Below are 20841 nucleotides of genomic sequence, written 5' to 3'. Positions count from 1 at the left end.
AGACTCGTAGGTTGGACCAAGACTGTTGAGAAGGTAGGTCACAAACTCCTTATTAAAAAATGGATTTCTAGTTGTAGCAAGTGTGTCAACCAACAGTTTCACCTTGCTGTAATACTTCGAGATGGGTTACTCTCCTCGAGGCAGATTGGTGAGTTGAAATTTGATATGAAATTCTTTGGTTGTGGAATGTGAAGTGAACTTGGATTCAAGAGAGGTCCATAGCTCACGTGATGATCCTGCAGAGATAACATGGTCAACTACAAATTCAGTTAGTGAAGAAAGTAGTATGCTCAAAATAAGTTGATCCCGTCACTGCCAGTTCAAGAAAGTTGGGTTTAATTTGAGAGTGGTACTATTTTCAATAGAAATCATTTTTGGAGGAGGTGGCTCACAACCATCCACACGAGAGAACAAATCTTGTCCTCTAAGATAGGCAGTAAGCTGAGCTTTTCACAAAATATAATTTTTAGAGTTGAGTTTAATAGTGACTAAATAAGGAAAGGAGGAAGGAATGGAGGTAGAGGATGAAGAAGATGCAGCTATGTTGTTTGCCATAATGAATGTGATAAAAAAAGAAAAAAGAAAAAAGAAGAAGAAGAAGGATCAGAGAGACTGTTAGTCTAATAGCTCTGATACCATAACAGAACAGGGACACATAGTATTTTTGAATATTCCATTTTACTTAGCATGAACATTACTAAGAGCCTCAAGGCTTTATATAGGCATACGATAAAGCATGAACTGGCATAAATGAATAAAATACAAAATGGAATCAACTTTGTTACAAGAGAATTCTAGAAGATTTTCACAGCTATCGATGTGGAATTGTCTGCTTCTTATTCTTGAGAATATTGCCTTCTTGATGTAGGTTAATACCATGTACAATTCCATGCCCTCCTCCTATTTGGTTTCGTATCATAAAGATGAGTACATCTTTGAGAAATGAATCATAAAGATGTATCTCGATATTCTTTTGCCATAAATGAGGATATTCTGCCTTTTTTTTTCAGATAAAAAGCAACGTAAATCATCCTTAGGGCAGAATTTAAGTCTCAAGCAACCTTATTTAGGATGGGGGTTGCCATGGTACAGCCACACATGAGGAGTACCATTCACATTTCCATGTTTCACCCTCCCCCTCTTTCCATACTTTGACGATCATACAGTCTTGGTGGAGTATTTATCCACTCGTGAGTACCAAGTTCACTTTTTTTTTCCCAAGAAATAGTTCATAAAAATCTCACAAATGTTAACTCACCAATTAATGTGGCTAAATATAATAGTTATAATTCTTTACAATAAAAAGAATTTTACAATCTTATTAACAACAAGAAGTCATATCGTTTAGTAAACTTTACCTACGTAAAGATCTTTTTGTAACCAACATTTCTCTTTCATCTTTTTTCAGATTGAGATCAAGAAGAGGAAGGACACATCCAGAATCACCTCCCCAATGTTTGAAACAATTAGCACTTATGATGGTGGCATTCAACAGAGTATATGCATTGGCATATCGGTGTTAATGGCATCAACCCAAACGTGTAAAATATCATAATGAAGAATTGCAACACGTTGAGCTTGACCGTGTACAAGTTTTTAAACAATTGCATTAAAAATGAATGCGTTCAGAATAAATAAACAGTTTGTGGCAGATAATGTTTGGAGGAAACTGAAGAATTCAATACATCTGGAACTTTTCCTTGGTTTTCTCAAAGACCTGTTCCGCAATGATGGCTCCATTACCATCTGCTCTTTTAATCTCCAAGTGAGCCTTCTGATGTTTACTTGTACCTCTTAATGCGTCCGCAATAAAATTGTCAAACCCGATAGCAATGGCTGCTTCGGCCTTGGCCCCGTAAACCAGCCTCTGACATTAAAAAAGTACCAAAACATGTTATTTCATATCCTACAACTACCAGGATAGAAAGGCAAATAATGAGGAGAAGAGTTCAACCTTTATTCGTGAAAGATGGATAGCACCAAAGCACATGGGGCAAGGCTCACACGATGCATAAATTTCACAGTCTGAAAGCTCAATCTGCTGGAGCTTTTTACATGCCTGATAAGATGCATAATGTCTTAGAGTGAAGATAATGCACCTTTCAAAGCAACAATGATTAAATGCTTCCCCAATCACACTTGATTTGAGGATGAAATTACAAGAATCCTCAATTTCTACTCTCAATCAAATAATAAAGAAAGAGGCAAAGAAAAAAAACTAAAACAGACAAACTCGTAAACTGGATAATCTATTTTTAGCACATTCGATAGTTTTTACATGGCCTGTGTAATGTATGATAATGGATGAGTCAAATTAGCTCCTCTTGTTATGCCCTTAATAGCCATATAGCTGTTCCAGGAGTGGGACAGCAAACTCCAACCTAGTAAACACAGCTTCCTAAGTTTTTCAACAAGATCAGATAGCATTCTTTTCCTGTTATTGTTCATAATGTCGATCATGGGATCTAAAACTAGGTCCTAACCATTTAAGTTTACCTGTTGAAGTGTGAATGAATCAAAGTCCACAGAGAGGGCTTGAACTCCCCTGCCATGTGCTGTGTTCGACTAAATAATTGGGCTTTTGGTTTATTCAATTGCTCATGCAGTAACCGCTAGATCTAACTCAGAATGGAAGTCCAATCCAAGATTTAAGAACTAAAAAAAGGAGAGATTGCATGGGGGAGGGAAGAAAATATCAAAGTTCAAATTATCGAAGCAGCAGAGTGGGAACAAGTATACTACGCAAGGTTTTGAAATGCACATGGGCACAAAGGAATAGCAATCTCATGACACGCAATATCTGCTGTGTAGGAGGAGTTTTGGGTATGCTATGTTTTACTTTCAATAGAAGTATGACAAGGAACGCTGTTTGGTTTTGACTGATTATGGAGTTTGGTTTGTATTTTGTTTAGGATTCGTATTTCCTTTAGGATATATTATTGTACCTCTATGTACAAGGCCTTTGGCCATTAATAAAAGAGAGATGGTGAAATATAATAGAATCGCAGTTCAGTGAAGCATGGGGAGGTTGGTGTTCAAATGAGGTAAGTGGGCCATACGGTGTGGGGCTTTGGAAAGAAGAGGATGTGATGCGTACTTTAGAAATACCCAGTTTGAGGTGGGTGATGGACTCAAAATCAAATTTCGGCATGACATATGGTGTGGTGACGGAACACTCAAGACACTTATCCAAAAGTCTATAGTATAGCAAGAATGAAAGAAGCCTCGATTGTGGACCTTTTGCTCTTCAAAGGAATGTCACTTCCTTTAGAAATGCATGTGATTGGAAAGTCGACATAATATTGGAGTTTTTTTTTTTCTTTTTTTATTTTTTATTTTTTATTTTTATTTTTTAATCTCATATATTCCACTCACATGAGGAGGGAAGTTGATGACAAGATTTTCTGGCGTCACTATAAGAAAGGGACATTCACCTCCTATCAAGCCATGCACACACATACAACAAACTCATTCCCATGGAAGAGTATTTGGAAGAGAAAGGCACCATGAAAGGCACTCTTCTTTGTTTGGACAGCTTCATTGGGAAAGATACTCACACTTGACAATTTATGGAAATGTCGATTCATTGTCATGGAGTGGTGTTGCATGTGCAAAAAGAATGGGGAGCCAGCTGATCATTTATTACTTCACTGTGAGATTGCCATGACCATGTGGAATGACTTATTCAATAGGATGGGACTCACCTGGGCGACGCTGAGAGGGGTGATTGATCTCTTAGCTTCTTAGAGAGGCCTCCAGGGTAACTCTCATATTGCAGCAATCTAGAAGATGGTCCCAATATGCTTATGGCCGTGCATTTGGAGGGGAAGGAATGAAAAAAGCTTCGAAGATCAAGAGCGATCAATGGAAGAGCTTAGGAAATTGTTTTTAAATACTTTACTTCATTCGTTGGTTGTAATTGATTTCAATAAAATGGGTTTTTGTAAATTTCTTGTATCAATAAACTAGCACGCTCAGGCAACACTTTTGTATATGTCCCATATATCTGGGTTTTGCCTATTCTTATGATCAATAAAATTTTGTTTGCCAATAAAAATATAAATAAAAGAGAGACAAGAATTTTAACAAAAAAGCTTGTGGTTTCTATCTTATCCAAAAAGAGATATCTATTTGTGGTCTCTCCTCGAAAGGAGCTCACTTTATTGTCATAAATTCCTGCTTCCATCTGTAATCCTCAGTGTAATCATTTTGAGTATTGCAGTCACAAGGGCAAAGAAGACTGATGGAAGTTGTCCACAATATAAGAGCTCATTGTTCTCAGAAAAAGATGCCCCTGAATCACTACTAGTCCAAAAAGTGAAGCTGTGCCAACTAAATCAAGCTAGACAAGTATTTTGAAAAATTCGCCCATATCACAAAATTCTAGCCATCAATATTTATGTTCCCTGTGTTTCATAATATCACCAGATATTATCCTTGCACCATCAGGTCATGATTTCTAACTCATATTCAATAAATCTCTCTCTCTAGGAGAACCATTAATCAAACAGCATAGCCAACTCCCTGATTGGATTTTTATTGGTACCACTAATACCCAATTGTGGGACTGGGGGCGTTTATATCTTTCATGCACATCCACTATGAAAAAGGAACAAAATTTTAAAATGATATTGCCCCATCAGGTCATGATTTCTAAATTCTTATTCAATAGATCTCTCTCTCTAGGAGAAACATTAATCAAACAACATAGCCCACTCCCGGATTGGATTTTTATCGGTACCACTAATACCCCATTGTGGGACTGGGGACGTTTATATCTTCCATGCACATCCACTATGAAAAAGGAACAAAATTTTAAAATGATATAAAGAAGTTATTTCCTAGTCTAACCTCTCTTATCGCCGTGACCTCCGCATGGGCAGTTGGATCTGTGTTCTTCAAGACCATGTTGTGACAACTCACAACCACTTCATCGTTACGCACAACAACAGCACCAAAAGGGCCTCCATGTCCACAGTCTACTCCTGTATACGCTTCTTCAACTGCCTTTGACAAGAATTTGTGGTCTCTATCCTGTACAGCTGGTTGAGGAAGCACAAAAAAAAAAAAATCCGAAAATACAATATCGAAAGTAAAAAGTAATGTAACTAACAATTGAACAACAACAGCTAACATGTTCCAAGTTCAGAGACCGTAACTGTCTAAACAAGGGAATGCCTAAACAACTTTGAATGATTAATCGGACCCCCATTGCATGGGAAAGAAGAAAATGTGAATGATTCAATAACACCCAAAATTGAGCACCAAATCATGAAGGCAAATACTAGCGAGAAGCGGCAACGGAAAGATCTAAGCAGCAGAAAGCTATGAGAGCTACCTTGTTGATGACCAGCAAATGCAGAAGCCACAGAAACAGTTCCGTCCTTGGTTTCAATTACTGAGATCACCCAAAATAGGCAGACAAGGAGGTAAAATATTTCAGATAAAAGCTTTCAGAGAAAAAAATAGACCCAAAAAACATTAAAAAAAAACAATTAAGCTTTTAAATTATGATCATGGATCCACAACAAAGGAGGTGATAAAAGAAAGCACTTAATCGAATGTCAAAGACCAACCAAAAAGAACAAACAAAGGGGGAAGAGAAGAGAAGGACTAAGAGAGAGAAATTGCAGGGTGGCTCTCTGTACCTTTAGCTTCCTCCATTTGGGCAATAGATGTCGATATCGTAGAGCCAAAACAACGATCGGACTGCAATCAAAATCAATCAGCCAAGCCAAGGATACCAAGAATCTTCCCGATGCAAATCCAGCCACCACCCTTTCTTCTTCTTTTGACGAAGGAAAGTGGGAGATGGATCTTAAATATATAAAAATATTTTATATAAAATATATTAATATGAGAAAGAAAGCACGCGGTCCACAGAGTTTTCGTATTTCATTTTTCATTTTTCTCTGACCATTATTTATGTAATTAGTTAGGGCGTGTGAAAGGTTGGAACAACCTATCGGTGTCTCGGTAAATCAATGGATAAAATTGATTGGGATAAATAATTAAGTGACAGACATTTTATATATTTTAATATTTTTTATTTTTTATTTTTTATTATATTCTTGTTAAACTAATTAAATTGTTTTATTTATCATCATCCATACACTATATATTTATTATCAAAAAAATAAAAAAAATTAAAACAAGTGTGATATATAATGTACAGAAATGATAAGTAGAATTATTTAATAAATAGATTAACACTGTTTACTTAGTATGGATTTGGACATCTGCTTATATTCGGACCGAAGTGTTTAATAAATATGATTGCATTCATAACAATAGAAGTAGTATCACTCCATTTACAATTTACAATTATAAATTAGCATATAATAGAACTTGAGCCCAAATAAAATCTAGACATTTATTCTACCATTGAACCGTATCAGCCATCAAGTGAGCATTCCTTACAAGTGAACTGCTTCATTTCTTTGTCTACCCACACGAAGAACATTATGCGTTGAAAAGTAAAAAATCAACTTTTGTATTTCATGAATCACATTCCCTTGCTTTGAAAAGTTGGGTTCTTTAGAGTTATTAGCTTTAATGAGAATCAAAGAGCCTCCTTCTAATAGCAAGCTAGAAAATCCTAAATGCAAGATCATCTAAAGTCCTCTCAAAGCAGTCAACACCCCAATATCATCAACATTATACAAACCCCCTTCCCTCCGACACATTGCAAATAACACAATCCCCCATTTTCATCCCTTACAATAACTCCCACACCCCTAGAAGGTTCAAAACGAAACAATGCCTCATCAAATTAAGCTTTACCATACCTTGATCATGAGGTCTCCAAGAGATAACCTTTTCTTTACTCACAATCAGCTACTATGTTTTAATAGTAATATACCCCTCAACATATGCTAAATAATTATCCACAATGTCTATTAACACAATCAGAATTCTAAAATAGTTTTAAATTTCTATACTTCCTTGCAACCCACAAAATAGTAATAAAGTTAGTGAGCAAATCTGAATCAACTCTCATCATATGCCACACCACATCAATAAAATGATTACCTACCTACAATAATGGCAACGATGATGAGCAGCGTACTGCCAACAATTTTGTAATCTCTGTACAAACCCAAAAAACATGTCTCTCACTTCCACAGCCAACTAATAAAGTGGATAATTTCCATTTGAGATAACACCAAGTTTCAACAAATTCGCTCTTAAAGGGAGGCCATTCTTGCAAGCATGCCACCCAAAATTTTTCACTTTGTTCGAAAGATTCAAATATCAAAAGTGACGCCAAAAAGTTGAAAGATCCGAAAAATGAGAACTTTCAACTCTCCTCTTTGAATCAAATAATGTCACAACTAAATAATACCTCGACGTAACTGAATACTTCTCATCATTTGTACCTTGCCACACAAATTTGTCCTCACACTCCCTTGATGGTAAATGTAGTTGTAAAATTTCAGCAGCCACTGAGGTAGGAAAAATAGATTGTATCAAATTCATATTCTAAAAACCATTGTTCTGATTCAGAAGTAGCTTCACAATTGAATCTTCTTGAATAATCTCGGTAGATGAAGATGAATGAGGTAACCAATAGAGTGAAATCCATTTATTCTGAAAAATCTGAACCTTTTTCACCATTCCTAATCCTCCGTATACTTCCATTCTCCAATAGTGGTTTACTAGCATAAATGCTTATCCAAGGTTTCTTACCCGACTTTGAATGTATGAAATTAGTAGAAGGAAAATACCTCGCTTTATAAATTCTAGCCAGCAATGAACTGAAATTCTGAATTATCCTCCATCCTTGTTTTACAAGAAAAGACTAAATTAAAGAACTCTAAATTCTTAAAGCCCATACCTCCTCTCATTTTTGAAGAGCATAACTTAGACCAGCTAACCCAATGCATATTTTTTTCAATACCTTGTTGGCCCCAACAAAATTTTCATAATAAACTTTCTAAGTCCCTACACAAAGATTTATGCAACATAAAACAACTCATAGTATAAGTTGGCATAATTTTTCCTTCCAACCTTATAGCTTCTGCCAAACCATGTCTTTTAACTCCTTAAAAGTATTACATTTAGATTGACCAACCAAAAAAGGCAACCTCAAGTACTTATCATGATGTTGAAGAGAATGAACATCCCAAATAGCCATAATAGCATCGACCTCTTCCTATCTTGTGTTTGGGCTAATCAAAAGTTTAGATTTGTCCATATTTATTTTTTGACCCGAAGCCAATCCATACACTGCTAGCAACTGTTTTAAATATTCATTTTGTGGCCATGTAGCTTGACAAAATAATAGGCTGTCATCTGCAAAAAAATAAATGTGTAACAGTAAGGGCTCCACAACATATTTTCACACCCTTAATCAAATTTGGTTTCTCAGCAGCTTGAAGAAGAGAAGATAAACCCTCAGTACATAACACAAACAAGTAAGGTGATAATAAGTCTCCTTATCGTAATCCCCATGAAGCATCAAATGAAGAAGTAGGCACCCCATTTAAAAGTATCTTATAAGAGATTGAATTTATACATGATAATACCATATTTACCCATTTATGATCAAAACTTAGTTTCAACATAATTTTTTTTAATCCTCATTCCATCTTGTCATAAACTTTATGCATATCTAACTTTAAAGACATCATACCCTTTCTCCCTCCTCTTCTTTCTAATACAATGCACAGTTTCAAAGGCTACAAGCACAATATCAATTATTAGGCCGTTCAGAACGAAAGCACTTTGACTATTCGAAACCACATGAGGTAAGATAGATTTCAACCTAGTGACAATGACTTTAATTATAATCTTACAGACCACATTGTACAAACTAATAGGTCTAAATTTTGTAACTTTTTTAGGCCTATTTTTCTTTGGAACAAGAAAAAATAAAAGTTTCATTTAAAACATTAGGTATCACCCCATTATTTATTGAATTTAAAACTATTTTGGTAACCAAAGTACCCACAATATGCCAATATTTCTAAAAAAAGAGAGGACAAAAGCCATCAGGCTCGACGCCTTCAAATGGTGCATTTGAAATAAAGCATACCATACTTCATCCCCTATATAAAGCTTCATAAGATCAACATTCATATCATTTGTAACATTTGCAATGACGGATTCTAAAAACAAGATCCATACCTATAGGGTGAAATGTAGTAAAGAGGCCCTGAAAATAAGATAGAACAAGAGAAGCTATGTCCTTGCTATCTTTCCAATAACATGAATCATCTTGAAGCTGAGTAATAAAATTCCTTGATTGCCTTTGAGAAGCTTTCTGATGAAAAAACTTTGAATTCTGATCACTCGAATGAAGCCATAAAGCCTTTGACCTTTGTTTCCACATCAACTCATCTCGTTCCAACAGAAGATTTATATCATGTCTAAGAGAGTCCAAATCAGTCTTTGAAACCAATGATGAATTGCCCCTACTAACTGATTTAGGAATTGTTGTTTAGATCTCAATTGAGACTAAATATTCCCAAATTTTCTACCATGCCATTGTTTTAATTGAGAGCTACACACAGAGACAACATTTTTCATACCTTCCATTGAATCAAAATATTCCAATGAAGACCAAGAAGATGATATTATTTCCTCACACCCATCTCCCCCTACCACATAGCCTCAAAAAGAAAGGGTTTTATACCTTTATACTGAGATTCAAAAGCACCAATAGTATAAGAATCAAAAAATTATGATTTGAGTATGAAGTGGTGACATTTCTTATCTTAGAACCCATATACATAGACAACCATTCTGAATTTGCAAAATATCTATCTAGTCTTTCCTAAATATGACCTCTTCCATCCCTTATATTAGACCAATGGAACTGATGAGTGCGCGAAAGTGTACTCTAAATACCCTATTATTGGATTAAAATGTAAAAATGTGAATATAAATAATGAGATATAATTTATATTATTGAGTTTAATATCTATTCACACTGAGATATATTTTAGCATGATTTTATAAAATTTTAAATCTCAAATATTGCATTATTGGTTGGTGAGAGATAATTTGCAATTGGGCTTTGCACGTAACATTTTTGGAACTTTACTATTCAGCTTTTACATTTGATTTTATTTTGATGGCAATCACATGGAGTAAAATGCATGACAATATAGGTGAAAAGAATTGGAGTAGTCATATATCACTTTGGGTTGCACTGACATGGGTCCACATATAATTCGGTTGACATGAACACGAGTTTATGTTTTGGGTTATATCGGACTAAAGGCATCTCATTTTGCATGGATTAGAGGAGTTGGTCTTTTGGGTTGGAGACAACACACGGGACCCATTTCACTTTTGGACGGAAGGCTAATGGTTTGGAAGTAAAGTGCATGGGTGCTTTTTGATTTCAAGTAGGACACACAGCAACAAGAAGGTTCTTTGGGCTGAATTGATTTTTGGGAGTTTTTGACGTGGGCCCATACAATTCAAAAAAACTTGGTTACTTCAAGGAATATAGGGCATTTTTCATATAACCAAAGGACAAGTAGCGTCGTTTTTTGGGGAGAGATTTCTTTGGCTGGTTTTTACGAGGAGAGGACGGATTGAAGAACAAAGAACTTCATGGTCGCCGTTCACTTTAGTTCTTTTTTGAGATTTTTGCTATCCATTATATTTATGGGTAACTAAATTTTCAAGTAGGGTTAGGGATGAACTTTCACATTAGATGGTATTTTTAATTTATTTTTTATTTATGTATTTGATTTTTAGTTATTAAAACTCTTTTGTTTTATCATTCTCAATTTACTGTTGATATTTTCTTCTCTGAATAATCATAGAATTTATTTTGTTTATAGATTCAGTCATATTTTTTCTATTAAATGGATTGGTTCTTTGATTATGTTTGGATCAATCATTTATCTATATTGATTTAGTTCTTTGCTGCAATATCACTCCCTGAATATATTGTCGTCGTTGAATTTTTTCAATAGGAATAATAATTTACGTATTTTAAAAGTGGTGAATGATTTTTCAAAGGGTTACATTTGGTTTAATTTTAATTTATAAATCTATACCTTCCAATTGAAAATTTTAGGAATTGAGTTCTCAATTGAGTTATTCAATAAATTAAAAATAATTAAAATATCAGATTTGTGCAAGGGAATCCCGACACTCTACTGCTTGTCAAATTTGAGTACTTCTTTCGTTAGTCACTTCGCTTCACTTTAATCTATACCTTCTAATTGAAAATTTTAGGAATTGAGTTCTCAATAAGTTATTCAATAAATTAAGAATAATTAAAATATCAGATTTTTGTAAAGGAATCTCGACGCTCTACTGTTCGTCAAATTTGAGTATTTTTTTCGTTAGTCACTTTGCTTCACTTTAATCTGCATTTAAAATTAATCTTTATTTTTCATTAATTATTTAATATTTTTCTTTAGTTATTTGTTTCTTCTGCTATTCTTTTAATTTGTCTCTCTGTGTAATCAACACCCCAAAACTGTGTTACAACTACCTCGTTATTTTTTGGACGTAATCAAATTTTGGCTCCTTACCAGGGAGATGGTAGAAAAATTGTTAGATAATTTTTATTTTCAGCAGTTTGTAAATGCGGTAATTTCGTCCCCTCTTTTAGCTTGCTGCATCTTTATTTTATTTTCTTTTTCTTTTTCTAATTTTTTTTTAGTGTTGCATTTTTCTCTACCTTACATGCACAGGTATAGAGACGTCTTGGGTTAGTTTACTTGTAGACCTATATTAAAGTCAGAGTCAAAGTCTAATTTTTCTAATAATTCTTCTAATTATGAGGAAATGAGTGAACACAAAGATCAACCCATTAGGACCCTTCAAGATTACCTCCACCCTACATGTATTGCTACACCATCATGCATCATGTTTCCAGCTAATACTCACCAACTAGATTTTAAAACAGGGATAATATAGTTACTCCCTACTTTTCATGGTTTGGAAAATGAAAATCTATATGTGCACATTAGGGAGTTTGAGGAAGTAGTTACGACTTTTCATAGTCAAAATGTAATTGATGACGTTGTGAGGTTTAAGTTCTTTCCCTTCTCTTTGAAGGATAAAGTTAAGAGTTGGTTATACTTGCTGAGACCACGATTTATTAGGTCATGTAATAAGATGATTTAGTTAATAAATACTTTCCCCAACATAAGATCAATACTTTAAAAAGGTAAATCTCCACCTTTGCATAAAAGGACAATAAGACTTTGTATCAATCTTGGAAAAGATTTAAGGAGTTGTTGAGTCTATGTCCTCACCACGGATATAAGAATTGGCACTTAGTGAGCTATTTTTATGAGGGACTTACACCTAGAGAGCACCAATTTATGGAGATGATGTATAATGGTAAGTTCTTACAAAAAGATCCTGATTAGGCCATAGAATACCTCAATGAGCTTGCTGAAAAAGCTCACACTTGGACTGAACCTAGTGCTACTAAGAGCACAAATAGGTCACGACCTGCAGGAAACCCCAATGGTGGTGAAATTTACCATCTTAAGGAAGAGGATAATCTAACGGATAAGGTTGATATGCTCACTAGGGAGCTAAAAGTGTTAAAGACTAAGGACTTAAAGCCAACGCACGTGGCTAATCATGCAGAGTCACTTAGACCATGTTTTGTGTGTGGCGAGGTAGATCACCCCACTCAAGAGTGTCCCACATTTGCTGAGATGAGATGGATGTATGAGGAACAATGTAGTACCTTAGGTATGTATCATAAGCTTTTTATATATTTCTCTGATACCTATAATCCGAGGTGGCACAATCACTCCAATTTTAGCTGGAAGTCTGAAAACCAACCACTTCCACAACCCGCCTTGATCATATCTTACACCATATCATGCACTTTCATCTTCTAGGAGTCCTTTAGAAGACACTTTGCATGCTTTTATTGAGGCACATGGTAAGACTAATCAAAAGTTTGAATATTTGATTAAGCGGGAAGAAAACAATGAGACAAAGAGCTAAGTGTCTAAATTGATGAGCTCTTTGAATGTGAACAAGCGAGGTAAGTTTCACTCTCAAGCTCAGTCCTCGTCCCATGGTCAACACATGGTACAAGAGAATTTGAAGGATGTAAATGTCATTATAACATGAAGTGGTAAGTCATTACACATCTCAATAACAAACACATCAGAGGATGTGAAAGAAGATCAAAATAATAGTGGTGCCTAGCTGCTCAAAGAAGTCGAGGTAATAAAAATCCCCCTTAAGGTACCATTTCCTCAAACTTTAAAACTGAATAAGCGAATTTTGGATCCTAACAATGAAATCTTGGAGAACCTCAAGCAGATAAAAATTAACCTCCCTCTTTTGCATAAGTAGCTTTTGCATGTTATTAAACAAATTCCTACTTATGCAAAAATTATTAAAGATTTGTGTATAGTTAAGAGGAAGCACCATGTGAAGAACACAACTTTTCTGATAGAACAAGTTAGTGCTCTAATTGAGCAGCAAACTCCTCCCAAGTACAAAGATCCTAGTTGTCCAAACATTGCATGCAGTATTGGAAATCATGACTTTGGGCAAATTTTGCTAGATTTAGGAGCTAGCATGAATCTAATGCCATATTCTATATATTTGCAACTTGGTTTGGGTCTGGTTTGGGTCTTCTGTTGTGCTTCAATTGGCTGACCATTCAATTAAGAAATTGAGATGGATAGTTGATGATGTTTTGATCCAAATTGACAAATTTGATTACGCTGCTGATTTCTTAATCCTTGACACTAGTTCTGTTGTTGACTCTAATTCTAAAATCTCCTTAATTTTGGGTAGACATTTTCTTATTAATGCTAATGCTCTTATTAATTCCAGGAATGGTCTAATGAAGCTCTCTTTTGGGAATATGACTCTCAAATTGAATATTTTCCATATTGAAAAACAACTAATAAAGGATGACGAGTGCCACCAAAGGTATATGATTGACGTACTCATAGACAAGGCAGTTTCTATAGTTCATGATTTTGATCGCTTTGAGTATTTTCTTATTAATTCTGAGTTTGATTCTATTAGTGATCCATCTAATGTAGTTGATATTTGTGAGATTTTTTATAGAACTCAAGATTATGGCACTCGGGCATGACATCTAAAGTTTGAGGAGTTGCTTGAGAAAAGTGAAAAACAAATTCTTTCAAGTGTGAAAGCACCCAAAGTTGAATTGAAACCTCTGCCTAAGGGTTTAAAGCATGTTTTCCTTGATCCAGGTGATACTTTTCCTGTTATTATCTCATCTGAATTGTTTGAGTATCAAGGTGAGAAATTAATTCAGACCCTAAATGAGCATAAGTTAGCCTTAGGTCCAGGATAAAACCACTTTTACTTATCCTTTTGGTACTTATACTTTTCGTAGAATGCCATTTTGATTGTATAATGCACCTGCTATTTTTTGACGTTGCATGATGAGCATTTTTAGTGACATGGTTCAAAATTGCATAGAAGTTTTTATGGATGACTTGACTGTTTTTTTTATCTTCTTTTGATGCATGCTTATTGAATCTAGGGAGAGTGTTGACTCGTTGTGAGGAGAATGAATTGGTTTTGAATTGGAAAAAATGTCACTTTATGGTACGTTCAAGTATTGTCTTAGGGCATATTATTTCTTCTAGGGGAATAGAGGTTGATCAATTTAAGATTGAATTAATCTTTAAGTTGCTTGCACCTAGGATAGTAAAGAATGTGAGATCCTTTCTTGGCCATGCAAACTTTTATAAGAGGTTCATACAAAATTTTTTTCACCATATCTAGACCACTATGTGACCTCCTAGCTAAAGATGCTCCATTTGAGTGGACACAAGCTTATCAAGAGGCCTTTAAAATACTAATTGGCAAGCCTACCTCAGCACCCATAATGCAACCACCTGATTAGATTTTACCTTTTGAGATCATGTGTGATGCTAATGATTTTGGTGAAGGTGTTGTTCTTGGACAGTGAAGGGAGGGAAATCCTTTTGTTATTTACTATGCTAGCAGAACTATAAATAGTGCTCAGATGAATTACTCCACAACTGAAAAAGAGTTGCTAGTTGTAGTGTTTGCTTTGGATAAGTTTCGTGCTTACTTGATTGGTTCTTCTATTATTATTTTCACAAATCATGCAGCCCTTAAGTACCTTCTTACAAAGAAAGATGCTAAAGCGTAATTAATACGGTGGATTTTATTTTTGTAGGAATTTGACATCACCATCAAAGATAAGAAATGAGTGGAGAAGGTAGTGGCTGACCATCTCTTGAGACTTACATTTGAGGACACCTCTGACCACCTGCCAATCAGAGATGATTTTCTCGATGAGCATATACTTTCTATTACTTCTCTACCATGGCTTGCTCATATTATGAATTATTTGGCTGTAGGTGAGATACCGATGGATTGGAGCGCTCAAGACAAGAGGAACTTCATGAGTGAGGTACATAATTTCTATTGAGATGACCATTTTCTTTTCAAATACTGCCCTGACCAAATTTTAAGGCGTTGCATCCCTGATGAAGAGATTGCTAGCGTCTTGAAATTTTGTGACTCTCAAACTTGTGGGAGCCACTTTTCAATGAAGAAAACCGCTGCAAAAATTCTGTAGCGTGGATTTTATTGACCTACCTTGTTTTAGGATGCTCATGTGAAAAGTGTCAAAAGTTAGGAGTTATGTCATGTCGTAATATGATGCCCTTAAACCCAATTTTAGTGATTGAAATTTTTGATTGTGGGGCATTGATTTTATAGGACCATTTCATCATTCTTTTGAATATCAATATATTATTGTGGCAGTAGATTATATGTCAAAATGGGCAGAGGCAGCAACTTGCAGGAGCAATGATAATAAGATAATAATTAAATTTCTCAAAGAGAATGTGTTAACTCGATTTGGTACACCACGTGCTATCATTAGTGACCGGGGTATACATTTTTGCAACTATTCTTGTGAGGCTTTGATGAAAAAATATGGGGTACAAGTGGACAGGTGGAACTTGCAAACAGGGAAATTAAGTAAATTTTAGAAAAAACGGTCAACCCAGATCACAAAGATTGGTTTTTGACATTAGTTGATGCGCTTTGGGTCTACTGTACAGCTTTCAAAACTCTCTTAAGCATGTCACCTTATAGGCTTGTTTTTGGAAAGGCTTGCCACTTACCTGTGAAGCTCGAGCATCGAGCTTATTGGGCCATCAAGCATTTCAATTTTGACATAGGAGAAGCATGTAAGCTTAGAAAATTTTAGTTGACCGAGTTAGAGGAGTTGAGAAATAATGCTTATAAGAACTCTAGAATTTATAAGGCTAAAATAAAAGTGTTTCATGATAAAAATATTTTGAGAAAAATATTTAAGTCTAATGATCGAGTGCTTTTATATGATTCTAGACTTCATAAGCACACAGGAAAACTTCAGTCTAGGTAGATCGGCCCTTTTGTAGTGAAGAATGTTTTTGCAAATGGGGCGTTAGAAATAGAGGATCTTAAGGATGGTCGTATCTTTAAAATAAATGGTCAATACATTAAAGTATTAATTGATAGGCAAGTTCTAGAAGCGGAAGATATTCCACTTGTGGATCCGGTCTATCAACCTTGACCACACCAGGCAAGTATATTTTTCTTTTTTTGTTTTGCTTGTTTTGTTTTATTTTTGTTTTCTCTTATTTTTTTCCCCTTTTTGTTTGACGTTGTTTTCTTTATTTTTGTTTGCAGGTTAGTTTTAATTTTGTCATTTCAGGTTACCATCTTTGGTGCTTAACGAGTTACCTACGTCACTCATCAGGTGTATTCTACCCTTTTTAGTTACTCTACATTCAATTTTGAGTCTTAAACATTGAGGACAATTTTTCATCTAAGTTGGGGTGGTAGTACAAATTTAGTATTTAAAATGCTTGTTGAAACTCTGTGACATATTTTCATGTGTCAATTTTTATATTTTTAAAATTTGCATAACACATGCATTATTTTCACATGTGTACTTATTCTTATTCATAGCCATCTTTATGAATTCACCAAACCGACCATAATCATTTTTTGCTCGAGTATTTATAGAACTCTTAATGCACTTATCCAAGTTTTATAGTAAGATGATGGTTTGACACATGTAACTAGAGAATTCTTTTGCTTAAGTATTCATGTAAGTTTTGGAGAGGATTGAGAAACTACAAATGCAGTAAATTGTGATAAGTGTTCATTGATCTGTTGAATTGAGCACTTCTTTTGAGAATATCATTACATGGTTTATGGTAAGATGGTGTATATACTTGGGATATGATGAAAGTCAACTTAAGATCAACGTTTAAACCTGTTGAACCCAAAATTTCAAGTTTTGTATAATTATATATCTACACATGGATTTTGATGATAACAAATGAATTCAAAGAATAAAGAAGTCTCAAGCTCAAGTTATCTACACAATGGAGTCAAGCACATCAAGGAAACAAGAATGAGCAAGAAGGAAATAAGTTCACATTAAAGTTATAGAGTAATGTTGTAAATCTCTTAAAAATTCGAAATTAGAATTAAGGTTCAAAATTAATATTTTATCATAAAACATTAAAATACATTTTCCACATGTGCATGAATTTTTTGAAAATTAAATTTGAAAATTTTGAAAGATGATTGATTGTCATCTTTCACATGTGTATACTTTGATTAAAGGGTTGAACTTTGAAAATATTAAAAATAATTGATTGTCATCTTTCACATGTACATGTTTTATTTGAATATTTTCAAAAGTGATTGTTACTTTTTTAGACTTATACAAAAGGTAGATGATTTTGTTTGAAAATTTTGAAAAGTAAAGTGTGCTCCTTTTGTCATATACAAAAAGTAAAAGATTAGGTTTGAATTTTTTGAAAAGGAAAGTGTGCTCCTTTTGTCATATGCCACAAGTAAAAGATTAGATTTGAATTTTTTGAAAAAGTGAATGATGTTGTCTTTGACATGTGAATCTTTTTAAATTTGAATATGAAGTCTCATATGCCTATAAATAGATCATTTGAGAGTTTCACATTCACAACACCAAGAGCATACAACATTCATTCAAAGCTTTCATTATCTCTTCTCTAAGCATTGAGCCTTAATCTTTGTTCATTTTGAGAGATATAGTTTGTGCTGTATTGTTCTTATTTCACTCATTAAGGAGTGTTTTCTACACGGATCCTTTGTAGCGGTGTTGTTCAAATGTGTAATAGGTTTCTATCTCCACCTGAAGGAGGTTGAATAGTGAATTTGTGAATTCTCAAGGGGTAGCTTGAGGCGAGAACATAGGCAGTGGGGCCGAACCTCGTTAACATACTGAATTTGCTTCTCTCTTACCCTTACTCTTTATATTTATTGCTATTTCATATTTTGTTTATATTTTATATTATATATTTGATTTATAATTATTATTTTTTTAATACAACTCAATTCACCCCCCTCTTCTACTAGTCATCTGGGCAATAATTGGTTTCAGAGCTAAGAGCTCTATTATAAGATTAACTATCTTTTGAGTTAAGATCTTATGGCTAACATTGCAGTTTCATTTGGTGAAGGTCAATCTTGCAGTCAGCCTCTACTTTTTTGTGGAGATAATTACTCAATCTAGAAAGTTAGAATTAGAATATTTCTTCAGGCTTAAGGTAGAGAAATCTGGAAATGTATTGTAAATGGAACTTATATTCCAACAAAAGTGGTTGATGGAGTAAAGGTCAAAAACGAAGAAGAAGAGTTTGATCATGAAGACGATAGACTTTATACTTTAAATTTAACTGCTATAAATTTATTATATAATGCTCTTAATGGAAATGAGTTTAATAGAATAATGAATTGCGCTACGGCAAAGGAAATTTGAGATAATTTGAAAGTAACTTATGAAGGAATTTTGCAAGTCAAGGAATCAAAAATTTATATTCTTACTCATAAATATAAAATGTTTAAGATGAATGATGATGAATCTATTTCTAGTATGCACACTCGTTTTACTAACATCATAAATAGCTTGATAGCTCTTGGCAAAGTTTATTCTAAGGTGGAAATAGTAAAAAAAATTCTCAACTTTTTACTAAAATGTTGGGAATCAAAAGTTACAGTAATTCTTGAAGTTAGAGACCTTAAGAAGCTCGAAATCAATGAACTCATCGGGTCGCTTATCACCCATGAGTACACGTTGAAAAGAGGAGAAGAAGAAGAAAAGCTAAAGAAGAGCTTAGCACTTAAAGCTGTTCCTCATGAAAGTAAAAGTGATGAAGATGAGGAAAATGACGATAAAGATGAAAAAGTTGAGATTATAACAAGAAGAATTCAGAGGTTCTTGAAGAAAAATAGAACTTCTCTGAGGAAATCCTTCAAAAAATTTTCCAAAAAAGATTCAGGTAAAAATGACACTTTAATTTGTTATAAATGCAATAAGACTGGTCATATCAAGCCAGATTGTCCTCTGCTAAATGAGATGATGAAAGAAAGATCGAAACAAGGGCAAGAAAGCAATGAAAACTAAATGAGATGATGATTCAAGTAGCTCAGATAGTGAAGCAAGCAATGGAGAATTAGCAAATCTTTGTCTTATGGCTAAAGATGACATTGAGGTAACAAATCTTGATAATATTAAAAATCTTTCATATGAAGAATTGTAAAATATTTTAGAAGAGGTATACGAGGAATTTAAAAAATTGGGTATCAAGTATACTGCTTTGAAAAAAAAAAATTCTTCTTTAACAAATGAAATTGATATTTTAAGAAAAGAAAATATCGTTTTGAAAGATGAAAATCTCGAATTAAAAAAGAAGAAAACTGATTTAGAAAATATTATTGAAAACTTTACAAATGAAAAAAAAAATTTTGAAAAACTTCTTGGTAGTCAAAGATGTGTTTTTGACAAGGCAGGTTTGAGATATATGTCAAAACAAAAATACAAGTCTTATAAAAACTTCTTTGATAATCCTTCTACATCAAAGTCCAATATTCAAAATTCTTTTTATAAAAATAATTTTTTCAAAAAAATATACTATTATAATCATTCAAGTTCTTCATATATGTCACATGTTATTTACAATTTCTGTAATAGAAATGGTCATAATTATCATACTTGTCCTATTAGAAGAAATCATATAATGACTATTAGGGCCATATGGGTACCTAAAAATCTTGTTTCATCTAATACTAATAAATAAAGGACCCAAAGAACTTGGGTAACAAGAAAAATCATTTTAATTGTTTTTATAGGTATGCAAGAAGTCATCCACAAGCAAAAACAAATGGTTTTTAGATAGTGGATGTTCAAGACACATGACGGGAGACAAGACTAAGTTCTTTGATTTTAGATCTAATGAAGAAGGACACGTGACATTTGGAGATAACTCGAAAGGGAAGATCGTGGGAATATGTAAAATTAGTAATGAATCTTCTCTCATAATTGAAGATGTTTTACTTGTTGAAGGTCTAAAACATAATCTTTTGATCATAAGTCAATTATGTGATAAATGATTTACAGTTACTTTCAAAATGGATAAATGCATTATTTTGAATGATCATGATTGTAATATTTGTTTTATTACTTTTAGAAGTAACAATGTTTATACAATCGATTTTGAAGAAATTATCTCACAAGATGTTATTTATTTTTCAGCTCAAAATGAAACTAGTTGGCTATGGTATAGAAGATTAGGTCATGCCAACATGGAACTTATTTCCAAATTTTCAAAAAATGATCTTGTGAGAGATTTACCAAAAACATATTTTCTTAAAGATAAAATTTGTGATGCATGCCAATTTGGTAAACAAACAAAAACTTCTTTTAAAACCAAGAAACATATTTCCACTACTAGACCATTGCAACTGATACACATGGATCTTTTTGGACCAAATAGAGTTGCAAGTTTAGGAGGAAAATATTATGAATTTGTTATTGTTGATGATTTCTCT

The 20841-nt window shown here is 33.8% G+C and overlaps 1 protein-coding gene across 1 annotated transcript; it reads right to left on the bottom strand.

Annotated features, from left to right (window-relative positions):
• Window positions 1–1578: 1578 nt before the first annotated feature.
• LOC122316638 (guanosine deaminase-like) lies at window positions 1579–5824 on the bottom strand. The gene is made up of 5 exons (XM_043133323.1): window positions 5649–5824; window positions 5339–5398; window positions 4852–5042; window positions 1955–2059; window positions 1579–1867 (listed from the first exon to the last, which is right to left on the bottom strand). The coding sequence occupies exons 1-5, from the start codon at window positions 5662–5664 to the stop codon at window positions 1679–1681; spliced, it is 561 nt and encodes a 186-aa protein (XP_042989257.1). The 5' UTR covers window positions 5665–5824; the 3' UTR covers window positions 1579–1678.
• Between the last annotated feature and the right edge of the window lie 15017 nt (window positions 5825–20841).

This window comes from Carya illinoinensis, chromosome 1 (assembly GCF_018687715.1).
Source record: "Carya illinoinensis cultivar Pawnee chromosome 1, C.illinoinensisPawnee_v1, whole genome shotgun sequence".
Lineage (NCBI taxonomy): Eukaryota > Viridiplantae > Streptophyta > Magnoliopsida > Fagales > Juglandaceae > Carya > Carya illinoinensis.
Note: the sequence above shows the minus strand (reverse complement) of the source record. Positions and strands in the feature narration are given on the sequence as shown.